The following is a 20,323-nucleotide window of genomic DNA, read 5'->3' as shown; positions in this document are numbered from 1 at the left end:
GAAGATTTTCAAAACAGATTTGCAAGGAAAAAGAAAAAAAGTGTAAGCTGTAAAATGAAACTGAGAAAGGATGGCATATCCTTTCAAAACACCTCCAAAGACAGAAATCAGTTCAATATTTTAAAACCTCAAACAAAATCACAAAAGAAAGCTTTTTAGCAGGAGTTTGTGCCTCAATAGTTATTAACTGCCTTGTAAATCTTTTAACTACCATTTAGACTCTACAATGTCAATTACGAAAGTTTACTTTACAGGTATTTAGAAAGAATTTGGTAATTAATCCTAGACTTACACTTCAAAGAAGTTTCAAGAATCCTTTTTCTTACCTGGCAATAGCTGACACATGAGCAGAAGTTTGTAAGATGGCAGGCACTGGCACTGAAAAATAAAGAATATAAAGCAAGACAAAATAAATACATATATACAAAAACCTGCTTGGTTTTACAGTTTTGGTCACTGTCAGTTTTTAAGTTCTAAACGTTTGTCATTCAAACATTAAGAGAAGCAGCAAGCTTTCAAAGCTGGATCAAATTCCTAAAGCAACTGCTGCTTACCTCAATTCTCAAAAAACAAGAACAAATACCAAGACATTCCACTTGAAACTAGCTGCTTCTGTATAGCGGGTAATTTATACTAATTGTCTAGACATTGAGATTATATAATCCCATTTATTTTATAAATATAAATACATTATGTTGAAGAAAAGCATACATTTATCCATCATTTATTTTAAAATCACAAAATAATTATCAAGCTATTCTTCACAAACACCAGTGAAAATATACATAAGATGGATCTTTCACATAGCAGTACATTCTCAATGCCGAATGCATTAAGTATGATGCATATACATTCCTGAGAAAGAGAAAAAAATAGTTATATTGAGAACAATGATGATCACAAAAAAGACACTCCCCGTAACACCTGTGCTCCAGACCCTTCACCAGCCTCATTGCCCTTCTCTGGACACGCTGCAGCACCTCAGTGTCTGTCTTGCAGTGAGGGGCCCAAACCTGAACACAGGATTCAAGGTGTCGCCTCACCAGTGCCAAGTACAGGAGGGGCGATCCCTTCCCTTGTCCTGCTGGCCACACTGCTTCAGATACAAGCCCAGATGCTGTTGGCCTTCTTGGCCACCTGGGCACACTGCTGGCTCATGTTCAGCCGGCTGTCGGCCAGCACCCCCAGGCCCTTTTCTTGCCAGGCAGCTCTCCAGCCACTCTTCCCCACGCCTGTAGCCCTGCGTGGGGTTGTTGTGACCCAGTTGCAGGACCAGGCACTTCTCCTTGTTGAGCCTCACACAATTGGCTTCAGCCCATCAGTCCAGCCTGTCCAGCTCCCTTTGCAGAGCCTTCCTGCCCTCCAGCAGATCAACACTCCCGCCCAACTAGGTCTCATCTGCAAACTTACTGAGGGTGCACTCGATCTCCTTGTCCAGATCATTGACAAAGATATTAAACAGGACTGGCCCCCAGTGCTGAGCCCTGGGGAACACTTCTTGTGACTGGCCACCAGCTGGATGTAACTCCATTCACCGCCAGAGAAAAACCAGTGGCCTGGCCATCCAGCCAGTTTTTCACCCAGTAAAGATTATGCCCGTCCAAGCCATGAGCAGCCAGTTTCTCCAGGAGAATGCTGTAGGAAACGGTATCAAAGGCTTTACTGAAGTCTGAATAGACAACATCCACAGCCTTTCCCTCATCTGCTAAGTGGGTCACCTTGTCCTAGAAGGAAACTAGGTTAGTCAAGCGGGACCTGCCTTTCATATACCCACACTGGCTAGGCCTGATCACCTGGTTGTCTTGTACTTGCCACATGACAGCACCCAAGATGATTTGCTCCATAAGCTTCCCTGGCACCGAGGTCAGGCTGACAGCCCTGTGGTTCCCTGCAACCTCCTTCCTGCCCTTCAGGACTGGTGATAAATGATGGAGAGTTGCTTGACAAGCTCTTCCACCAGCTCCCTCAGTACTCTCAGGTGGATCCCATCCGGCCCCACAGGATTGTGTGTCTAAGTGGCGTAGCACATCACTCACGCATTTTCCCTTTGATTATGGGGGCTTCATCCTGCTCCATGTCCCTGTTTTCCAGTTCAGGGGACTAGGTACCCTGAGAACAACTGGTCTTACTACTAAAGACTGAGGAAAAACCAGCATTAAGTACCTCAGCTGTTTCCTCATCCTTTGTCACTATGTTTCCCCCCTGCATCCAATAAAGGATGAAGATTCTCCTTAGACCTCCATTTGTTGCTAATGTAGTTACAGAAAAAAATATTATTGTCTTTTTATGATAATAGCCACATTAAGCTGTAGTTGGGCTTTGGCCCTTCTAATTTTCTCCCTGCACAATCTCATGACATTTTTGTAGTCCTCCTGAGTTGCCTGCCCCATCTTCCAAACTCTCCTTTCTTCCCCAAGTTCCAGCCAAAGCCCTCTGTTCAGCCAGGCTGGTGGTCTTCCCTGCTGGCTCGTCTTTTGACACATGGGGACAGCCTGCTCCTGCACCTTTAAGACTTCCTTCTTGAAGAATGTCCAGCCTTCCTGGACCCCTTGGCTCTTCAGGACTGCCTCCCAAGGGACTCTTGTCAACCAGGCTTCTGAACAGGCTGAAGTCAGCCCTCCAGAAGTCCAGGGTAGCGATTCTGCTGACTCCCCCTCCTTACTTGTCCAAGAATCTGAGACTCTATCAATATTTTGTGATCACTATAGGCAAGACTGCCTCCAACCACCACATCACCTACAAGCCCTTGTCTGATCGAAAACAACAGGCCCAGCAGAGCACCTTCCCTTAGGCAAACTACTCAAATTTCACACAGACATGCAACAACAATGTTCTGAAGTATCACATACAATTAATTCACAAATTATTCAGACAAACCTGGAAGGTAATACAGATGAAGCCGAAGTCGGCGTCACTATGAAAAACATGCTGCTAGACCACATGGGGATCTGTTCCGAGAACCCGGTACTGGAATCAGGATTACAAACGTCTCCCAGATACCCACAATCACTGGCAAACAGATTTCAGATACAGCAGAAGTGAAATCCGGCTGCAGACCTTACTAACACTGGGACACCAGCTGCAGTCTTGCCTGCAGAACTTTCTTTCCCCAAGGCTTCTGATCAGTAACTCAAAGGCCAACTTGTTTAGCGGGATCCCTTTGTCAATCAGGCTTTTGCAAGAGCCCCATATATAATTTTACTATTTAGTAAGACTAAAGGACAATGTAATAAATTCCTGAAAAGAGGAGGAGACTGAGTGCAGTGAATACTGTTGCATATTCTCAGCTGTGCCTTTCCCACAAAACTCTGTACCTACACATACAGAGAGATGACAGATTACATATTAAACATCCCTTACAAGTAGCGAGTATCTGGACAGGTCTGGTATATCACAGGAGCTTGTCAGCAAACAGTGACACTCACAGTTCACATAATTATATTTATTAGTCTCCTTGTAATAGGAAGCTCACTGATAGAGAACTCAAATCTCTTAGAATCTCCTAGGGAACAATCCTTAAGAGTGCTTTTAAACAACTGCATTGTACTTTTCCTTCTAGCCCTGTTTACTCAAAACATTTGAAACATTTATTCTTGTTTCAATTTTATCAGTTGAAAAACTGGATATGCTATACATGTTTCCTAGTCTTTCCAGTGAAAAAACAAAACCAACTTTCATTCCAGAGACCTCCCCAGTGACTCCTGAAGGAATATATCCTGCCCAAAAATTCATCAGGAGAATAAATTTTCCAGACTTCTTCAGTGGCAAGAATAAAAAAGCACATCTCACAAGATTGTTCCAGCAGACCAATGCAGCGCTCATGTTCCCAAGTCTCTTTCTCCTCCCCCATATCACTACCCCATCTCTAAGAGATGCATTCACTGAGCAACTCAGTCAGGGACCTTACGGAAACAATATTATTTGTAGGTAAACTGGGCATGGATTCTAGGTGGACATGGATAACCTTAGACAACCTCAAGTTGCTTCTAAGTTGTTGATACAGCTGTTTCAGTCAAAATAAGACAACACAGTCACATTTCCATTAGTTCTGAAAGGAAGAAAAACCTCTGCAATGGGAGCTAAACTTTTCATTACTAAACATTATTAAGTTCTGCAATTTCATGATACTGAAAACTGTCAAGATGTTACCAGATGCCACCCACAGGCTTCTCAAGGTATGCCAGGGCTCAATGCTTGACTTAATCTACATCTGGAACTACATAAAACAAAAGTTCTCATAACATGTAGGTGGTACGTAGTTGAAAAAAAAATAATGTGGCCCATGACTTACCCTCTTCCCTAAGGAAGCAGATCAGCTACAGAAACTACATTAACACATAATTCATATCAGACTGACACAAAAATCAGAGAGTGCCCAACAACCTGAAGGGTCACACAGCTCATGAAAATTTGCAGATGCTTCTGAAGTCTGACACTAGATCCTTGGTTTAAGAGGTACTAAGAAATTTCTGAGAGAATCCCCTTCCAAGATGAAAAGATGCTTTCATATTCAAAATTCACAGTGCAAAATGCTTCCGTAGGCCAAACTTGCAGTTAAATTCCAAACTCTGGAGAGAACAGGAAAAAAACATATGAAAGGAGTCCAAAACTATAGCTCTTCCTGAAGACAAGAAACAGCTGGTCACATAAAGCAATTGAAGTAGGAGAGAAAAATGACTACTGTATTCAGGGCTTTGCAGATTAATAGTCTCTCAACAGCAAGAATTCCACCTTCCCATTTGTCAGTCACAACAGAAAAGCCACAAACCCCCGTGATCCCCTGGATTTACAAATGCTGATACAACACAGGAGATAACTTGCTCCACCTCGTCATACTGCAGATACTGAGCAAAAGGAAGCCGATGCATAGGCTTTACACTCACCAGGATTCATCTGCCTTCATATCCTCTTCTGCTGGCACAGCACAGACTTCCTTCACTGCTGCTCCAGTATATCAGGAACCAGAGCAGCAGACAAGACAATAGGGAGCCTTGACAGAAGAGGGTAAGATTCCCAAGTACAAAGCCAAGCTGACTATTCTGTATGGAGTTCATAGCAGTTGTCAAGTTTAGGTAGAGAATTCAACAAAAGCATATTTTGAAAGCGGAAAGAAAGGGAAGGTCGAACTGTTAAGTTATGGACTGAGAGAGGAAAGGGAGAATAGTGATTATTGAACTTTATCACAAATTCAGAAAACATCTAGAAGACATAATTTTAGAAGCACAAAATAGCAAGTCACTTAAGCTCCATTTTTAGTCAAAAGATAGCTTTTAAAATTAAAACAGAAGTACAGGATTTGCACAGTAATTTCTTACAACTGTGCAAATAAGACTCGGCATTAAGAGGGAATCTAGCTGACAGCGTACTCTCTGTAAGTGAGCAGGGAAAGAGAAGACAGGATATATATAAGGAAAACATGCAACAGTCTAATTGACAGGATTTTTTATACATGTCCTGGTTTCAGCTGGGATAGAGTTAATTTTCTTCTCAGTAGCTGGTACAATCCTCTGTTTTGGATTTAGTATGAGAATAATGCTGATAACACACTGATGGGTTTAGTTGTTGCCAAGTAATGTTTATACCAAGTCAAGGACTTTTCAGTTTCTCAGGCCCTGCCTCCGAGAAGGCTGGAGGGGCACAAGAAATTGGGGCAGGACACAGCCAGGACAGCTGGCCTGAACTAGCCAAAGGGATATTCCATACAATAGGACATCATGTTCAGTATATAAACTAGGGGAACTGGCCAGGGGTGATCACTGCTCCAGGGCTGGCTGGGCATCAGTCAGCAGGTGGTGAGCAATTCTATTGTGCATCAGTTGTGTTCTGGTTTCTTTTCTTTTGGGTTTTATTTCTATCTCCTTTTCAATACCATTATTAGATTTTATTTCAATTATTAAACTGTTCTTACCTCAAACCATGAATTTTTATCTTTTTTCCAATTCTCCTCCCCATTCCACTGTGGGGGTAGGGGAGCAAGCAAGCAGCCGAGTGGTACTTCGTTGCCAGATGAGGTCAAAGCATGACAACACATCAGGGTCAAAAGATTAAGTGAAGGCAGCTATTGTAAGCAGTGGATCATAAAAAATTTGTCACTAAGGGACTCCTCCATCAAGTACTCTGGCAAGCAAAATGTAAGCTTTATTTTAATTAATTTAAATAACACAATTTAAGAAGCTGTCTAATATGGTCAGTTCTTAGGGTACAAAAAAAAGTTAGTTTGCAACACAAAATGCCACCACCACACACATCTGGTGATATAAAGGAAATTTTATTTTATAAACTCTTGTGAACAAAACAGACTTCAAATGGAGAAGCCAAGGAGGGAGTTGATGTTTGTTTACTTGTGGAATTTAGACTATGTACTAGCAGATCTCTCTACGAGCTCTTTTATTAATCTCAGAACAACTCCCCCGCGTTAACAGGCATTTAACAGACAGCCTGCAGTTTACTTACAGCAGAACAAAGTTTCAAACACATAAAAGTTCACCTACTGACCTGAAATAAATTACAATACTGTTTGCAAATGGAACACAGACTTGCATCAGCAAACTGCAGAGAAAACTGAGGGAACTATACCATTCTAATGAAAACAGTATTAGCTACCATTATATACAGTCAGTTTACATATAACACACTAACAAAAAGTTTATGCTTCCTCATTATTTACACTGGAGCACACAGAGTGCATGCCTCAGCTGCCACACCAATAATTATTTTTCTTTCACATACACTTCTTTCTTGCATTTCCCAGGTTTCAAACACACTGTTCCATATCATTAAAGGTTCCTTTTGGTTCTGTGCTTCTCATAAAAGCATCACACTCACAAGTTTGTCTGCTGGAAAACTAAGGAGAAGAAAGAGGCCATTTTGCAAACCAAACAACACCCAAACTTCAATAGCATAGGAGAGATGTTCTAGAACACATTACAGCACCTTACAGCAGTTTCCGAGTGGACCTGCCACTTACACACGCGATGAAGTTTCCTCAGAAGCCTCCATCAGTTAAATATGAGCTCTCACTTTCCACGTCGGTACCTGTTTAACTTCATCAGTTCTTGTAAGTCTAGATTTTGCATTTGGTTTCAGACTGCAACGTCCAACCTGCGGAACAGGGATGCAGTTAAACAAAATTATACCCAAGACAACTGAATTGTTTACAATAAAAACAGTTTGGAAGACTTGTCATGCTTCTTTAACATAGGATGAATAAAATAGAAAGCCTGTGGAATTGCTTTAAGTACATTTATTGCTCAAAACACTCAAGGGTAAACAATTAGAGGCTTGATTACAAGCTCATGAAATTATTCTGCTTTAACTAGAAACAGACCACCTTTCTGTATCTACTCCTGCATATGCTAGCCTTAAGCAGTCTCGCTTCCAGGACTTTGTAATTCAGCTGTTAGATCCTGGAACAACAGTTACTCCATAAACAAGCTGTTCTAGGATCTAACTTTGATCTTTGTATCTACGATCAGGTATGTCAGCTATGCAATGCAATGGTCTGCAGCATCCAAAATGCAAGCCTGGCTATTTTTAAGTTTCTAATTTTTCCTTTAGGGGAAGAAAAAAAAAAAAATAGTCAACAGGGAAATTTACTAAGACTGCATGAGAACTGTTGGCTCACTAGTCTGCCAAATATATCCTACATTTTGCCTGCAAAATCCTCACGCAGCTGAAAAAAAAAAAAAATTACAGCTAGAAATAGAAACATGCACCTTAGTTTTCAGCCAAGCAGCCAGCCATGCATATAAGCAGCAGACTTCAAAAAAACATCTGGATTTCCATGTTTTGTGTTATCATTAGGCTGACAAATGCCACAACCCAAAGCTTTATCTCACTCTTAAGATAAAAAGATAGAATTGCTAAGCAGAGAAGCACAGTTTAAGTTACTGCCACCTATTTCTATCCATCTCATCTAAGTAGTTCTGATGTTTATGGAAAACTCTAACAAATAACCAACAACGCTGCTGAACTGTGTATGTTGGAGTAGCATGCACAGGCTGCTCTACAGAAACCAGCGCTCGGAATCACCTTAGTCCAATGGCTCTGTCTACCGCACTTTTCTGGTTCATAGCAAAAACTGTATTTTTCATGGGCTTTGCAACAGCATTCAGAATTGCATCTCATTCTGGATAAAGATGCAAACTGTGTGGAAATAATGCTACCTCAGAGGAAAACATTATAGCCAATGCTTTCATTTGCATTTCTGAATACATAGCATGTGTTAGTCAGACCTCTCTGTACCTTCGTAGCATCTTTTATATATAAAATTAGTCAATAAGTAGTTCCTATTGCTAACTGGACACACACTTCCCATGCATGGATGCCTCTGCCAATTACCATCAAGCAAATATCCATAGCTCAATCAACTATGAGCTGAATTTTTGAAGACAGTCTTCCAAGTTTTTCCTCTTGGCACGTCTAGAAGTGTAATTACCAGTCTAAATCCACCCAAAATAATTAACCTTTGAGATTCTCTGCCTTGATTATACTTGAAAAAAGCAACTAGCCAGGCTAATGGTTTAAAAACATGGTAGAGATGTTGTCGAGTTGTGAAAATTCTGCAGCTATCCACGAGAACTGCAGTCACTTTGAGACTATAAAACCACATTCTCATATAAGAACATACCAGTGGGATCTCTGGACTAGAAAATGGGGAGCTATCAAAAGATTGATTTTCTTTGTCCAGGGAATCGTCTTCATAATTTTTATGTGCAAATTTCTGCTGTAGTGCATGAGTTAGTACAGCAACTGGATCCCAGTCTGAACTTTGCCTCTTTTTGGGTCTAGAAAGTGGAGTACCTCCAGGTGACCTAGAAAAAGAGAAAATTATTGTCTCCTGCCCCCAGTTCTGTACTGAGTGACTTCTGCATACCCCCTTATCCTATAAAACCCTGATTACACAAATAGTGCTGCTGTTACTTTACAGCTGTTACTTTACAGCAATTCACCAGACAGGACTAATAGAAGTACACCCAACAACTTTGTCAGACAGATTCTTAGCTTGAAAATACAACTTGGTGCTGTACCATAAAGAAAAATGGCAATAAATCAACACAAAGTATGGAAGTATTGCAAATAAATAATGAGGAAAAAACATCAAAATATGCAGTTTTCATAGCAGGTCTCATTTATAAGTTATATTAAGTTAGTGAGAATCTCCCATAACCATGATGAACATAATTTGATTAAAACCATCAATTTTGGAACAATATGTCTTTCTATGGTCTCATGAGCAAGAACAAACTTACAAAATTCTTCAGAGCAATTATATTTGAAGAAAATCACCACTTCATTTAAGTCAAATATGCAGCCAGGTGACCACAAAGCCCCATTTATAAACCACACAACTCAATTTTCATTATAAGACAAAAAATTATCATCAGATTTGGCACAAAGGCTTCAAAGACAGTTCTTTCCCCTCCAAGTGAGCAGCCGAGCACCCAAATATGAAAATTTTATAAGCAAAATTTAAGAAGTAGTTTTTAATTTGATAACAATTTTTCTAAATTAAAACACAAATCAAAAGATAGCAGATACGTCAGATCAAAACAGCACCCGCACCCCAAAACCCATCATAAATACGGAACTTGGTAACTAGCCCCAGAAAATAAATCATAAGAAAAACTTCCTAACCCTTTAGATATTAGAAAAAGAAAAAAAAAAACCTAGACTTCTGATAGTGAAGTGCTATCTCCAGGCCAGTGAATTGTACCTATTAATGCACACTGACAGCACCAAGTTCAAAGTCTGGCAGTTACAGCAGATATCATTTAACACGAAACCTGAAAGGATTGAGTTCACCCTTCCTATAAAATCAAGCTGTTAGAGCACTTGCCTAATGTGTAAGCTGGTGCTTGGGTGGTAGAAACTGAGATACTCAGGCTCTCAGCTTCTGAGAGCAGAGGTCTCCCCTTCACAGTGCACACATTAAACTACTGTCAGACTGCTGCCTGAAAAATTATAGCAATTTTAATCATCATTACTCCCTCCAACAACATAAATCCATTATTCAGTTAAATCCTACCTTCAGAATACAGGTAGATGCCTAAATCCAGAAAGCATTTTTGGACACACACTTACCATGTCCTACTAATCATGCCCCTGCTTAACATAATGGTTGTTAAAACTGTCAACCTGAACATTGCACTTTCTTAACTCACTACACATGGAATTATATAAAAGAAAACACATATAAGGAAATACACAATTTACCTAGGTGCACTTTATATTTGCTTTATTTACTGCAAAAATGTCATTAAAAATGTAAAGATATGCTTTAGAGTTGCACATAGATAATTTGCCCAAGACTTGCACTAGGTATTTTCAGGGATAAAGCTCACAGTTAAGAAAATGCTGAAAAAAGAATGATTTAAGGTTTGGTAAGTGACATTCTTCCCACATTAAGAGCTCCAAATATTCATTATAGACTCAAATGTTCTTATATAATTTTGCAACTCAAGAAGTTCAGAAAGATATCTGACAACCTCTATTACACCTGGCACAGCAGAGCAACACTGTCCAAAGTGTACCAAAGAGGTACTGCAGTCTTCAGTAATGCATTTTTGTAACATTTCAGCTGTGCTTACCATCAAAACAATAGAGCAGTAAAAATATTTACAATCTAACTGCACTATTGAAATACAAATTTACAAAACATTTTCAATAAGACACAGCATGTATTTTCTTTAATACCTCAAAGCTAGGACCAGGATATTTTGGGTATACTAACAGTAGTTTTCCAATGTTTCCCCAAGGATTTGTCCTTTCACAGTAAATCCAAAAAGTTTATTTGTTCAGATCAAATTGCTGTGATGTGTACCCAATTTTGTAACCAATCTGCCGACAGCAACATACTCACCTCCCCACACCAACCTGAGATTTGTATACCAAAGCAACAGACTAGTTTATGAGTATCACATGCTGTGTTATTTTGCACATTTTAAATGTATCTAAAAGCCATGTCAGAAATATCTCACACACCAAGCTGTGAGCTTAGAAATTGCCAACTTAAGCTTGTCAGCAGTAGCTGGTCACTAAATGTTGTTTCACATTGGTGCTCTCCAGTGCTACTTCAGAGCCGCAGTGCTCACAGAATCACGGCTTACTCGGATACACATTCAATTCAACCTACCTCTCAGTAGCTCGCAACTGAACTTTGTTTAGGTCTTTCAAAACATCCATCATACTAGGAACGTTCTTTGCCCTCTGGTGATCAGCACTATCAGCTGTAGTTGAACCACCGTTCCTTGCAGCACGACGTTGCTTTATAAGTTCAACTGCCGAATTACTAGCATCGACACCAGATGGTACACCAGAAGGAAGTGGAGGGGGTGAGGGAATTACAAAGTGATTGTGAGAGATGGACAATGGTGTAGAAGTCATGGCTGGCACTGGGTAAAATCCATCTGGAGTGCTGAATGTTTTAAAGGCTTCTGGATGCAGTTATAAAAGAAAAATAATAATTTTATTTTTAGTCAGTATACCTTCACAATTAACAATATTAAGCAACATGTAGTATTACTCAAATTTCGTCAAGACAAGACATCTCTTAAAGCACTTTCTTACACATCTCATACATTATATCACAGAAGAATTATATTCAAAACAAAGAAAAACTTAACCACACAAAATAATGAATCTGAGGTGTCTTGTGCTGCTCTGATTTTACCCATTTGTGTCTTCAATTTAAGCACTAGATAAATCTGTGGAGCAGCACTCCAACAGCAAAGCAGCCTGCTACTACTTACAGTTCATTCTCAACGGTCTGAACGCTAGAATAATCCACATGAAGCAAAAGCAAAGATAACCACAAAACACATAAAATAGACTACAATACTGAGTGCAATGGAGAAGAGACAAAATAAGAGCCAATAGAACCGCTAACTGAATCACAAAGGTGCCTCACAATGCCACACAAAAGTAACTGCCTCGCACCAGTCCAAGTATTTCTACAAGCACAACCACAGCTGGGTCAGTCTGCAAGGCAATCAAAAACCTCAAAACTTTGGTGGGGGGGTGGGGGTTAAGAAGTTGCTCACATTGGAGACCAGCTATCTTTGATACTCTAGTGACATATCTATTTGCAGCACTTTTTTGTCAAAGCTCAAACCTGACTTAGAATACTTTTTCTATCCACGATTTTGATAACTTGTCAGAAACAGTACAAAACCCTAAAGAGATAACTAATAGTCTGCAATTTTTTTAAACAGTAATCGGTAGCCTATGGATAGCGCCGTTACTACGCTCCTTCACAAACAGGGAAATGAGCATAAAGATCGCTTAGGATCAACTGCATTTGAAATTGACAAACAGGCCACAAAACAGATGGGGGGAATGGGGAAAGAGTAGCACCAAATACTGAAACGAGAAACAAAACACTATATTCTGTAAATTTAGTTGACATAACTTCAGTCAGAGAAGTTAAAAGATGTTCTCTATCAGACATGGCAAACTGTGAACAGGAACTCTAAAGGAAAAAAACTGGTTTGCTTCAAACCAGAAGGGCTTACTTGATGGAATGCCTCCCAATGTCTGTGCTGAAACAATCGCAGCAATCTGAGCACGAAGAAAGGTTAGCTCACGTTCAAGTGCAGAAATTTTCTGGAGTGCTGCTTGATCAACAAGACTGTCTTTTTGTGTACTGTTTTTTGGAGCACTCTGTACTGAGTCCGTAGATGGACATACGTCACGCTGAGCTGTACTTTCTTCTTTTCTCCATAATTCAGTTCTAGAAAGCAACAAAAGACACAGTTTCAAAAGGCTCAGCCAACAATGGAATTCTCAAAACTTACTGTTCAAGCAAGTTATCATCATCCAGCAAGACATAAATTTGCAAACCATTTAAGAAAACTTTACACTTTAACTACTCATAACCTTAAAAATATTTTAAGTCTCCCTTTGCTCCAGTATGATGCAGATCCTTAAATAGTCATCATAAAAAAATAGTCAGATAATTTACTCAGAGATAATTATAGGTAGGATAATAACATCAGATTGTTATTATTCAATAACTATTAGACTGACACCATAAAGATGTCTCTCCTCTCTACTTGAAACAGTGGATATGAAAGGCAAGAGAGTCAAAGAATAATGATCTCTCAATTAGGCTTCACAAATTTTGGTCACTTATCGAGCTCTGCAAGATGAACATTGCAAGCAGCAAAGAGGATGCAACCTCCCAGAAAATATCCTGAGGAATAATAATGAATTTTAATACACACTTACAGAGTAAGAACCTAATCTTCTGTAAGTTACATATGAACACAGACTGCATTAGAAATTGAGCTACAAGTCTCAGGTTTTAATTTTAGAAATTGTTTCATGTCTATGCCAGCAGAAATAACCTTATAATACAGAATGAGTGTAAACTCAAACTGTCATACATTCATCATGAAACAAAGAATAAAATTTACTTCATTTAATCAAGATGCAGTAAGTTTTGATTGAAACTTTTCCCTTATATTAATCATCCTTTTACTTCAAATCAGACCTGCAGCATTGCTTTCCAATTTGCCAAAACCCCTTGCTATTCACACTGGCTCAGAAGGAGAAGGTATCAGTTGCAATACTTGTTCTTGAAAAACATTCCGCAGAGCCAGGAGAGGAGGAGGAGGAGGAGAAAGAAAGAATAGAAACAATGAAAGAATGAACTTTCATGGATCTGTGAATCAGACTGGCTAAAGAATAGCACAAGCAAGACAAAACCAGGCCGCAGTTCCTTTTAACAATATTTTTATTCTTCCAGTATTTTACAGCTGTTGCAAAAAAAGCTCAGCAATTCAACAGTAACAACTCATGAAGCATTAGACAAAACACAACTACAACTTCTCTAATAAAAAGTGCATAACTTGAACTCATCCATATCTTGTAGTTTCATTACCAGCACACAGCACAAAGATCGCAGATAAATACAGTACGATATGAAGCAAAATTACATTGTCCAATACAGATGTAGTATAAGACAATACAAGTGTCCAAATTTTAATCTTGGTTCTGGCCCTCTGACTTATCCTCTGAGTTTCAACTGATACTTTAGAGGAACAGTAAGACAGCTTTCTACTTCTCGGGGTGGGGGGGTGGGGAAGACAAGACTTGTATACTATTTGTGTCTGCAAGTTTCGGGATCATTTGTTATTTCACAGTACTTGTAATATTTTATAACTTGAAAAGTTAGAAAAAAAAATCATATAAACTATATTCAACAAAAGCTTAAATTAAAGAAATTACGTCTTTCTTTCCTTCAAAGCAACCATCAACATTTACACGCACAGCACTGTAGCAATCAAAAGTCAAAAGGAGACAGATGTTTTTTCTTGTTTTCCCCTTTATAAAGTTTATCAAAATAGTTGCAAACTAAAAGGATAAAGATAAGCATAATCTTATGGTATGTTGCAATACCCAAGCTTCCCTTAAACTCCTGCTCTCACAAAAGACTTTGTGAGTGAAACCAAATCAAAATACCAGTAATGCATCTGACATGCCATTAGGAAAAGAGGGGACTCAATTTCAGAAATCTTTCAGTTAAGAATACATTACATAACAAGAATTTCCAGGTGAAGAGGAACTGCCCCCCAGAAAAACCAAAATGCCTCCAGGCTTGGTTTAGCTGGAACGCTGAAAGGGCTAAGAAAAAAGAAAAAAACAAACACAAACCACACACCACATAGCAAAAAGAACAGAACACGTAAGTTCCTTCTATTAGCCCTTTTTATACTTTCACTTACCTAAGTCTAGTAAACGCTTGTCCCTCACCATTTGCCACCCACAGGACATCAGCAAGCGATGGAGCTACAAGACCTGGAGCTGTGCTTTGTTCATCATAACCCAATGGACTTGGCTCTTGAACAAGCTAAAAACAAACAACAAAGTATAAAAAGAAACCAAATTCAGCACATACTGAAAGCTCTGCCTCAGCAAAAGGAATTTTTATATAGTGCTGTAAGCAAGTTGACAAAAGTAAGTGTAAGGGATGCAATGCACAAGTTACACAAGCTAAAAAGAACAGCAAAGCTACTGGTAAATCAAGAACCTAAAAAATTTAAATAGTTGAAACATATGTACAACAATAAATCACTTACTTGAAAACAAGGTCTTGGGTAGGGCTCTAAGGAAAGAATTGTCCCAAGTCTACGAACAACACTTCGAGTAGATCCGTATTTCTTCTTTTGGCAAACAGATATGGCCTAAAAATCAGAACACCTTTTAATCTGAGAAGCAAAATCAAAGCCCCCAGTTCTTATAATCAAATTTATTAAATTAATGTTATATGTAATTAAATATAATGCAATTAGGTTAACCTAACTTTTCAATGCTCTTCTCAAGCTGAAAGCCTAAAGAAGCCTACACTGGTTTTAACAAACTGTTCCCAAAACCGTGCCAAGATACAGCCTGTACCCAGAATATTTTAGACTGGCACAAAGGCTAACAAAGAATGTAGCAGCTACATCACGTAGCTAATGATATCCTGAGACAGTGCACGTTTAAGTAACCGTATGCATCTATGTAAGTCTTGAGGGGAAAAAAAAAAAGTAAAGAAGTGAAATAAGTTTAACATACCTTGACCTGATACTTCCTTACGACTGCGTGTAACTGCTGGAAACGCCTCCTCGATGTGGCTGCTGAGGGAAGGCACGTCCTGATTGCACGGCTGATGCTGCCGCCAAACACGCCGCTTTCCAAAAATACGGCCTGTTAAAAACACCAAGAGCTCCCGACAATGAAACCAGAAGATAAACCGGATAGCTCAGTCAAACTAGCACTCCCAGAGATACTTCAGTGGTCTCACGTAAATAAACGAGGGAGTTCCTCAGGACCGCCAGCTGCGGCAGCGCCCCGCTGACACCCGTCACTAACGGGCCGCCCCCGAACGGCAGCTCACGCATCCCCCCGGCACCGCGCGGGTTAACCTCTCCGGCTGCCCACTCCGCACTTCTCCCAGGTCTCTGAAAGCACAGGATCAACCGCCGCTCGGGAATCGTTACGCAGCCTCTCACTTAAAGCAGTACGGCACCAACAGCCGGCGCCACGGATTTTTCTCCCCCCTCTATTTTCTGGGCAAGGAGCCCCCGGCCCCGCGCAATCCCACCCGAGGGCCGCGTGTCCGATCGGCCCGACCCAGCTCCCGTGGCACCGGCACGCTCAGCCGCGCGCGAGGCGCACGCGCTGTCCCACCGCAAGCACGCGGTGCCGGCCCCTCCCCCCCCCGCCGCGGCCAGGCCGCCCCGCGCCGGCGGGTCTGCAGGCGCCACCCGGCGGGAGACGGCGCCCCGCCGGCCCCCGGCCCTCACCTGCTCGGACGGCCAGCCGAAGTACTGCAGCACCCGCCGCAGGAGGTCCAGCACCAGCGCCATGGCCGCCGCGCCCGCGGCGGGGCGGAAGGGATGTGTCACCGCCCCAGCAGGCCGGCTTCTCACCGGTGGGAGCCGCTGCCCTCGCCCCTCCGCGGGCCGCGCTGGCGGGCGGAGACCGCCCGCACGCCGCCCCGAGCCCGCCTCAGCCCGCGGCCAACGGGCGCAGCAGCCGCCCCCCGCCCATCCGCAGCACCCCGGCTGGCAGCACCAATCAGGGGCAGAGGCGGGCCAGAAAGCCGACCCGGCCAATAGGAAGGAGGCAGCGCTTAGCGCAGAGCCAGTAAGGGGGCGAGGGCGACCGCGCTCGCGTGGGGTGTCGGGAGAGGAGCACGTTTGAACGCCGCCCTGCGCGGGGCCCGGGCCGGGGCCTCTGCCGTGGGTTCAGGGGGGCTCGGTGAGAGCGGCCGGGAGGGGGGCAAATACCGCACGGTGGCAGTTTGATACACCAGAACGATGCAAGTTACTCCGGTCATGAGAAAATGTAACTTCAGCATATGCGACAGCGCAACACAGCACACATCAGCAGAAGAAACAGATTAGGGGCAACAGGACGTAACTGAATTCGTGTTAAGGAGCTAAACTGAAACAAGATGTTTTAGGTCCTCTACACAGTAAACTTTTAACGAGCTCGTTCCTAAGACACTATAGCAGCAGGGCTTCAGCATCCTCAGAACACCAACTACGTGACAATGTCTGACCCAGCTCAGCTGACTTCAAAATAAGAAATGTGGCTCCAGACACCGGACATGCTCTTCCATCTTGCTTGTCAAGATTCCTGCTGTTTTGCTTAAGAAACTTTGAAAACTTCAAGAAAGCCAGTAGTTTAGCAAAATAAAGGTAGTGCTTCTACTCAAGAGAAGAAATGTGACCTTTTTCCTCCAGCTACACAGTTGGTGTTACCTGCTCAGAACTCTGAACTCTTTCAAAGATCTGTACTGTTCCCAGTAACACCAATTTCACCAAAGCTTTCAAGAAATTAATATAAATTAAGATTTTTTTCTTTATTCACATGTACACGTGGTGCCTCAGCATCACTTCCTAAACAAAAGAAAATCTTTTAACTGCAACAACTTGGTTGCAATGCAACTGTTACTGCCTTTTCTTGCAGTTACTATTATCCATAACTTGTTACCTGGATTGATTCTCTAAGACTAAACGCAAAGGAGGAACAGTACTTGGCAACACAAACTATAACAGCAAAAAGCTGGTTTAGGGACCAAGGAGGATTTAAGCTTGATGAGATGAAGGGTAGGACTTTTTAAATGGATATTCTGAAAACCTGTACTACAGTACCTGCCTTAACAAAATTTACTTCTCATGCACTCCTCCAACACTCTCTTGCTAAAGAAGGGGAAACGTTGGCACAATCAACTGGGAACAACTGCAGATAGTTCTACCACAAAGCTAGGAAGAGGCAGGGTCTCAAAAGCAACAGCAAAACTGAGGCAATTTGGTTTGACTGCACCACCCCCCCGTAACAACTGCCAGCTGGGAACTCACACAGAAATGCTTTAAGTCCACACACACACACACTGAACATACAGATGGGACCTGCAGTCCCTTGTGAAAGGCCAGTTTTAAGAAACAAGAACTGACACAGGGCTTAAGACTTAATGCTGCCTCTGGAGACAAATCAAAGCCAAGGAACAGCTCTTTTTCAGAAGCCCCGGCACAGCAGAAATAATGCAGGAAAGCTTTAAGCCCATGTAGCAGCCCACTGTTAAGAGTAATGCTACTGATCTTTCCTGGGAAGTATGAGGATGTGAGTGAGTACACAGAGTCTCGACTAACAGTATACCGACTGAGTTCTGAGTATTTTTAGTTGGTTTTGGTTTGTTTGGGTGTTTGTTTGGGGTTTGTTGTTTGGGTTTTTTTGGGGTTGTGTTGGTTTTTTGGGGTTTGGGGGGGGGGGCAGTTGTCTAGTGAACTAGATGTCTGATTTTCTTTGAACTGCAGGCGTAACTTCGAAGTTCATAAGCACACCACACAGCAGATCTAACCTACAGACAGGTCTGCAGGATCAAATATCATTATCAATGCAATCTCTACTAGATTTCCTCGGACATACAACTGAAGCAGAAAACTCAAATCTGCTTCATCACACAAGAACTATCTTGCCTTATGACTCACAGACCACACCAAATCCACTTTCAACTTAACCTTAGATATGTGTCATCTAGGTCATGATAGCTAAAGTATATCTTGGTCATATTTGTTAGTTTCAGACCAATGTTACATTTCACTTCATTAGGACGGACTTTGACACTGCTGCCAAGTTTGTTTTGTTCCTTTTCTTGCTTATTCTGATTTAATATACACAAAGTCTGTGTGAGCTTTACTAAAAGGTCAAGGAATGATCAGTTTACATTTCAAACCACTATTAAAAGATGTGCTGTACATGTAAAAGCAGATATTGCAACAACAGAATAGTTTCCCTAAACTTCCTAAAACATAAAGCAGGAATGACCCTTTAGTAACTACTATTGGACGGGAAGTATTATTCCTAGTTCCCCTTTCCACACAGATGCTGGCAGAGTCATACGATCCAAAACAGTTTCTTAACTACAGTTAAGTTACGATTACAGTACTACGTTTTTCTGCCTTCCACTGTCTAATTTGAATGTAGGCAGCACTACTCCCTAACAGTAAAGACAGGAAGAGGGATATGTTACATATGTTATTTAATACAAAAACACCTCTACCAAAGCAAAGCTTTCCTTTTTTTTTTTTTTTTTGAAAGACAGTATGTCATTCCAAACAGCAAACTAAGAACTACATTTTTAACTCCATATAACATTTAAGATTTACTGTATCTATAGCAGTTTGAGAAAGGAAATTTAAGTAGTGTTGTTGTATTAGAATGTCCTTGTTCTGGTAATTCAAGTCATTACTGTTATCCTTAACACTCTGTAGGTCAAAAGTATATCTAACACTATACTAAGTTTGTGGGTTTGCTGGTTTTGTTTTTTTTAAAAAAATAAGCAAAAAAACTGGAGACCAACTTCTGCACTTTGGCTACTTAAATACCAGAAGCATGACTATTTAGAAATCAGTGTCAAAAGTTGAGACTCATTTCTCACATCTTTTGCTAACTTTTACCACTGAGTCAGAACTTCAAATCTGCACATTCTGTAAAGTGGAATACTGAACAAAGGTACTATCAGGGCACTAACGGAATTCACACTTCATAGTAATGTTTAGTACACCTGAAGTACATTTTCAGATATTTTTGTTGGTTTTTTTTATTATTATTTTGTTTCTCCACACACCCCCATCCCCACCCCCAATTTCATGTAAGGCTGTAAATGTAACGGAAGATTTAAAGACTTAAGATACCTGGAGAGGTAAGTCCACATAAAAAAAAAAAAAAACCAAAAAAACCCCACCAAACTAAAGAGGCAGTTTTAACAAACTGGAACAAAAAACAGCTAAAAAAGAAGCTAGACTGATACTGCCACCGATTTCTTAACTAAAGTGTTCTGTTGATGATTAAGCTATCAACAGAAAGCTGAAACTAATTGCTAGTGACACTGAAAATGCCACTCGTACTCTGTAATTCACAGACAGTACTTTTCTCACAGGGAGTTTAACATCTATGTTTATAAAACCTTAAAACTTGTACTAAGTTACCCTTGACAAGAGAAGCATCTTTTAATGACAAAGCACATTACTAGGTACCCATAATACATGACTGATCTGCTCTAGACACAAGCTAAGGAATTAAGCCAGTTGTATTAGTGCAGACCTACCTATAGAGAGGGAGCAGGGTGGTGGTCGTGGGGCGGGGCAGGGACTCCAGTTTTCTGGTATGTTTAGAAGTTTCTAGCAGCAGTGACTTGGAAATAGGTTTCTAAAACTGACATTCCAAAAGGGAAATAACACACTTGGAACTCACTTTAGTATTTATATACATATGTATTTCTCAGGCTACTAAAGAGTGACAATTTACTCTCAAAGGTAAAAATTCTTGC

General features: G+C 40.9%; 1 protein-coding gene across 1 annotated transcript; it reads right to left on the bottom strand.

The window, feature by feature from the left end:
- Positions 1-6,249: 6,249 nt before the first annotated feature.
- MTFR2 (mitochondrial fission regulator 2) lies at positions 6,250-16,523 on the bottom strand. The gene is made up of 9 exons (XM_056344237.1): positions 16,388-16,523; positions 16,290-16,354; positions 15,559-15,690; positions 15,081-15,185; positions 14,727-14,851; positions 12,513-12,730; positions 11,135-11,435; positions 8,630-8,813; positions 6,250-7,101 (listed from the first exon to the last, which is right to left on the bottom strand). The coding sequence occupies exons 2-9, from the start codon at positions 16,350-16,352 to the stop codon at positions 7,003-7,005; spliced, it is 1,227 nt and encodes a 408-aa protein (XP_056200212.1). The 5' UTR covers positions 16,353-16,354; positions 16,388-16,523; the 3' UTR covers positions 6,250-7,002.
- Between the last annotated feature and the right edge of the window lie 3,800 nt (positions 16,524-20,323).

This window comes from Falco biarmicus, chromosome 6 (assembly GCF_023638135.1).
Source record: "Falco biarmicus isolate bFalBia1 chromosome 6, bFalBia1.pri, whole genome shotgun sequence".
NCBI classification, from domain to species: domain Eukaryota; kingdom Metazoa; phylum Chordata; class Aves; order Falconiformes; family Falconidae; genus Falco; species Falco biarmicus.
The sequence above is the reverse complement of the archived record's forward strand: the minus strand, read 5'-3'. Positions and strand labels throughout refer to the sequence as shown.

Coding starts and splice junctions, on each gene's coding strand:
- MTFR2 (XM_056344237.1), bottom strand. CDS start 16,352: ATGGCGCTGGTGCTGGACCTCCTGCGGCGGGTGCTGCAGTACTTCGGC. Junction 15,186..15,558: donor TAAGGAAGTATCAGGTCAAG/GTATGTTAAACT, acceptor TCTGATTTTTAG/GCCATATCTGTTTGCCAAAA. Junction 12,731..14,726: donor CAAGCGTTTACTAGACTTAG/GTAAGTGAAAGT, acceptor GTTGCTTTCTAG/AACTGAATTATGGAGAAAAG.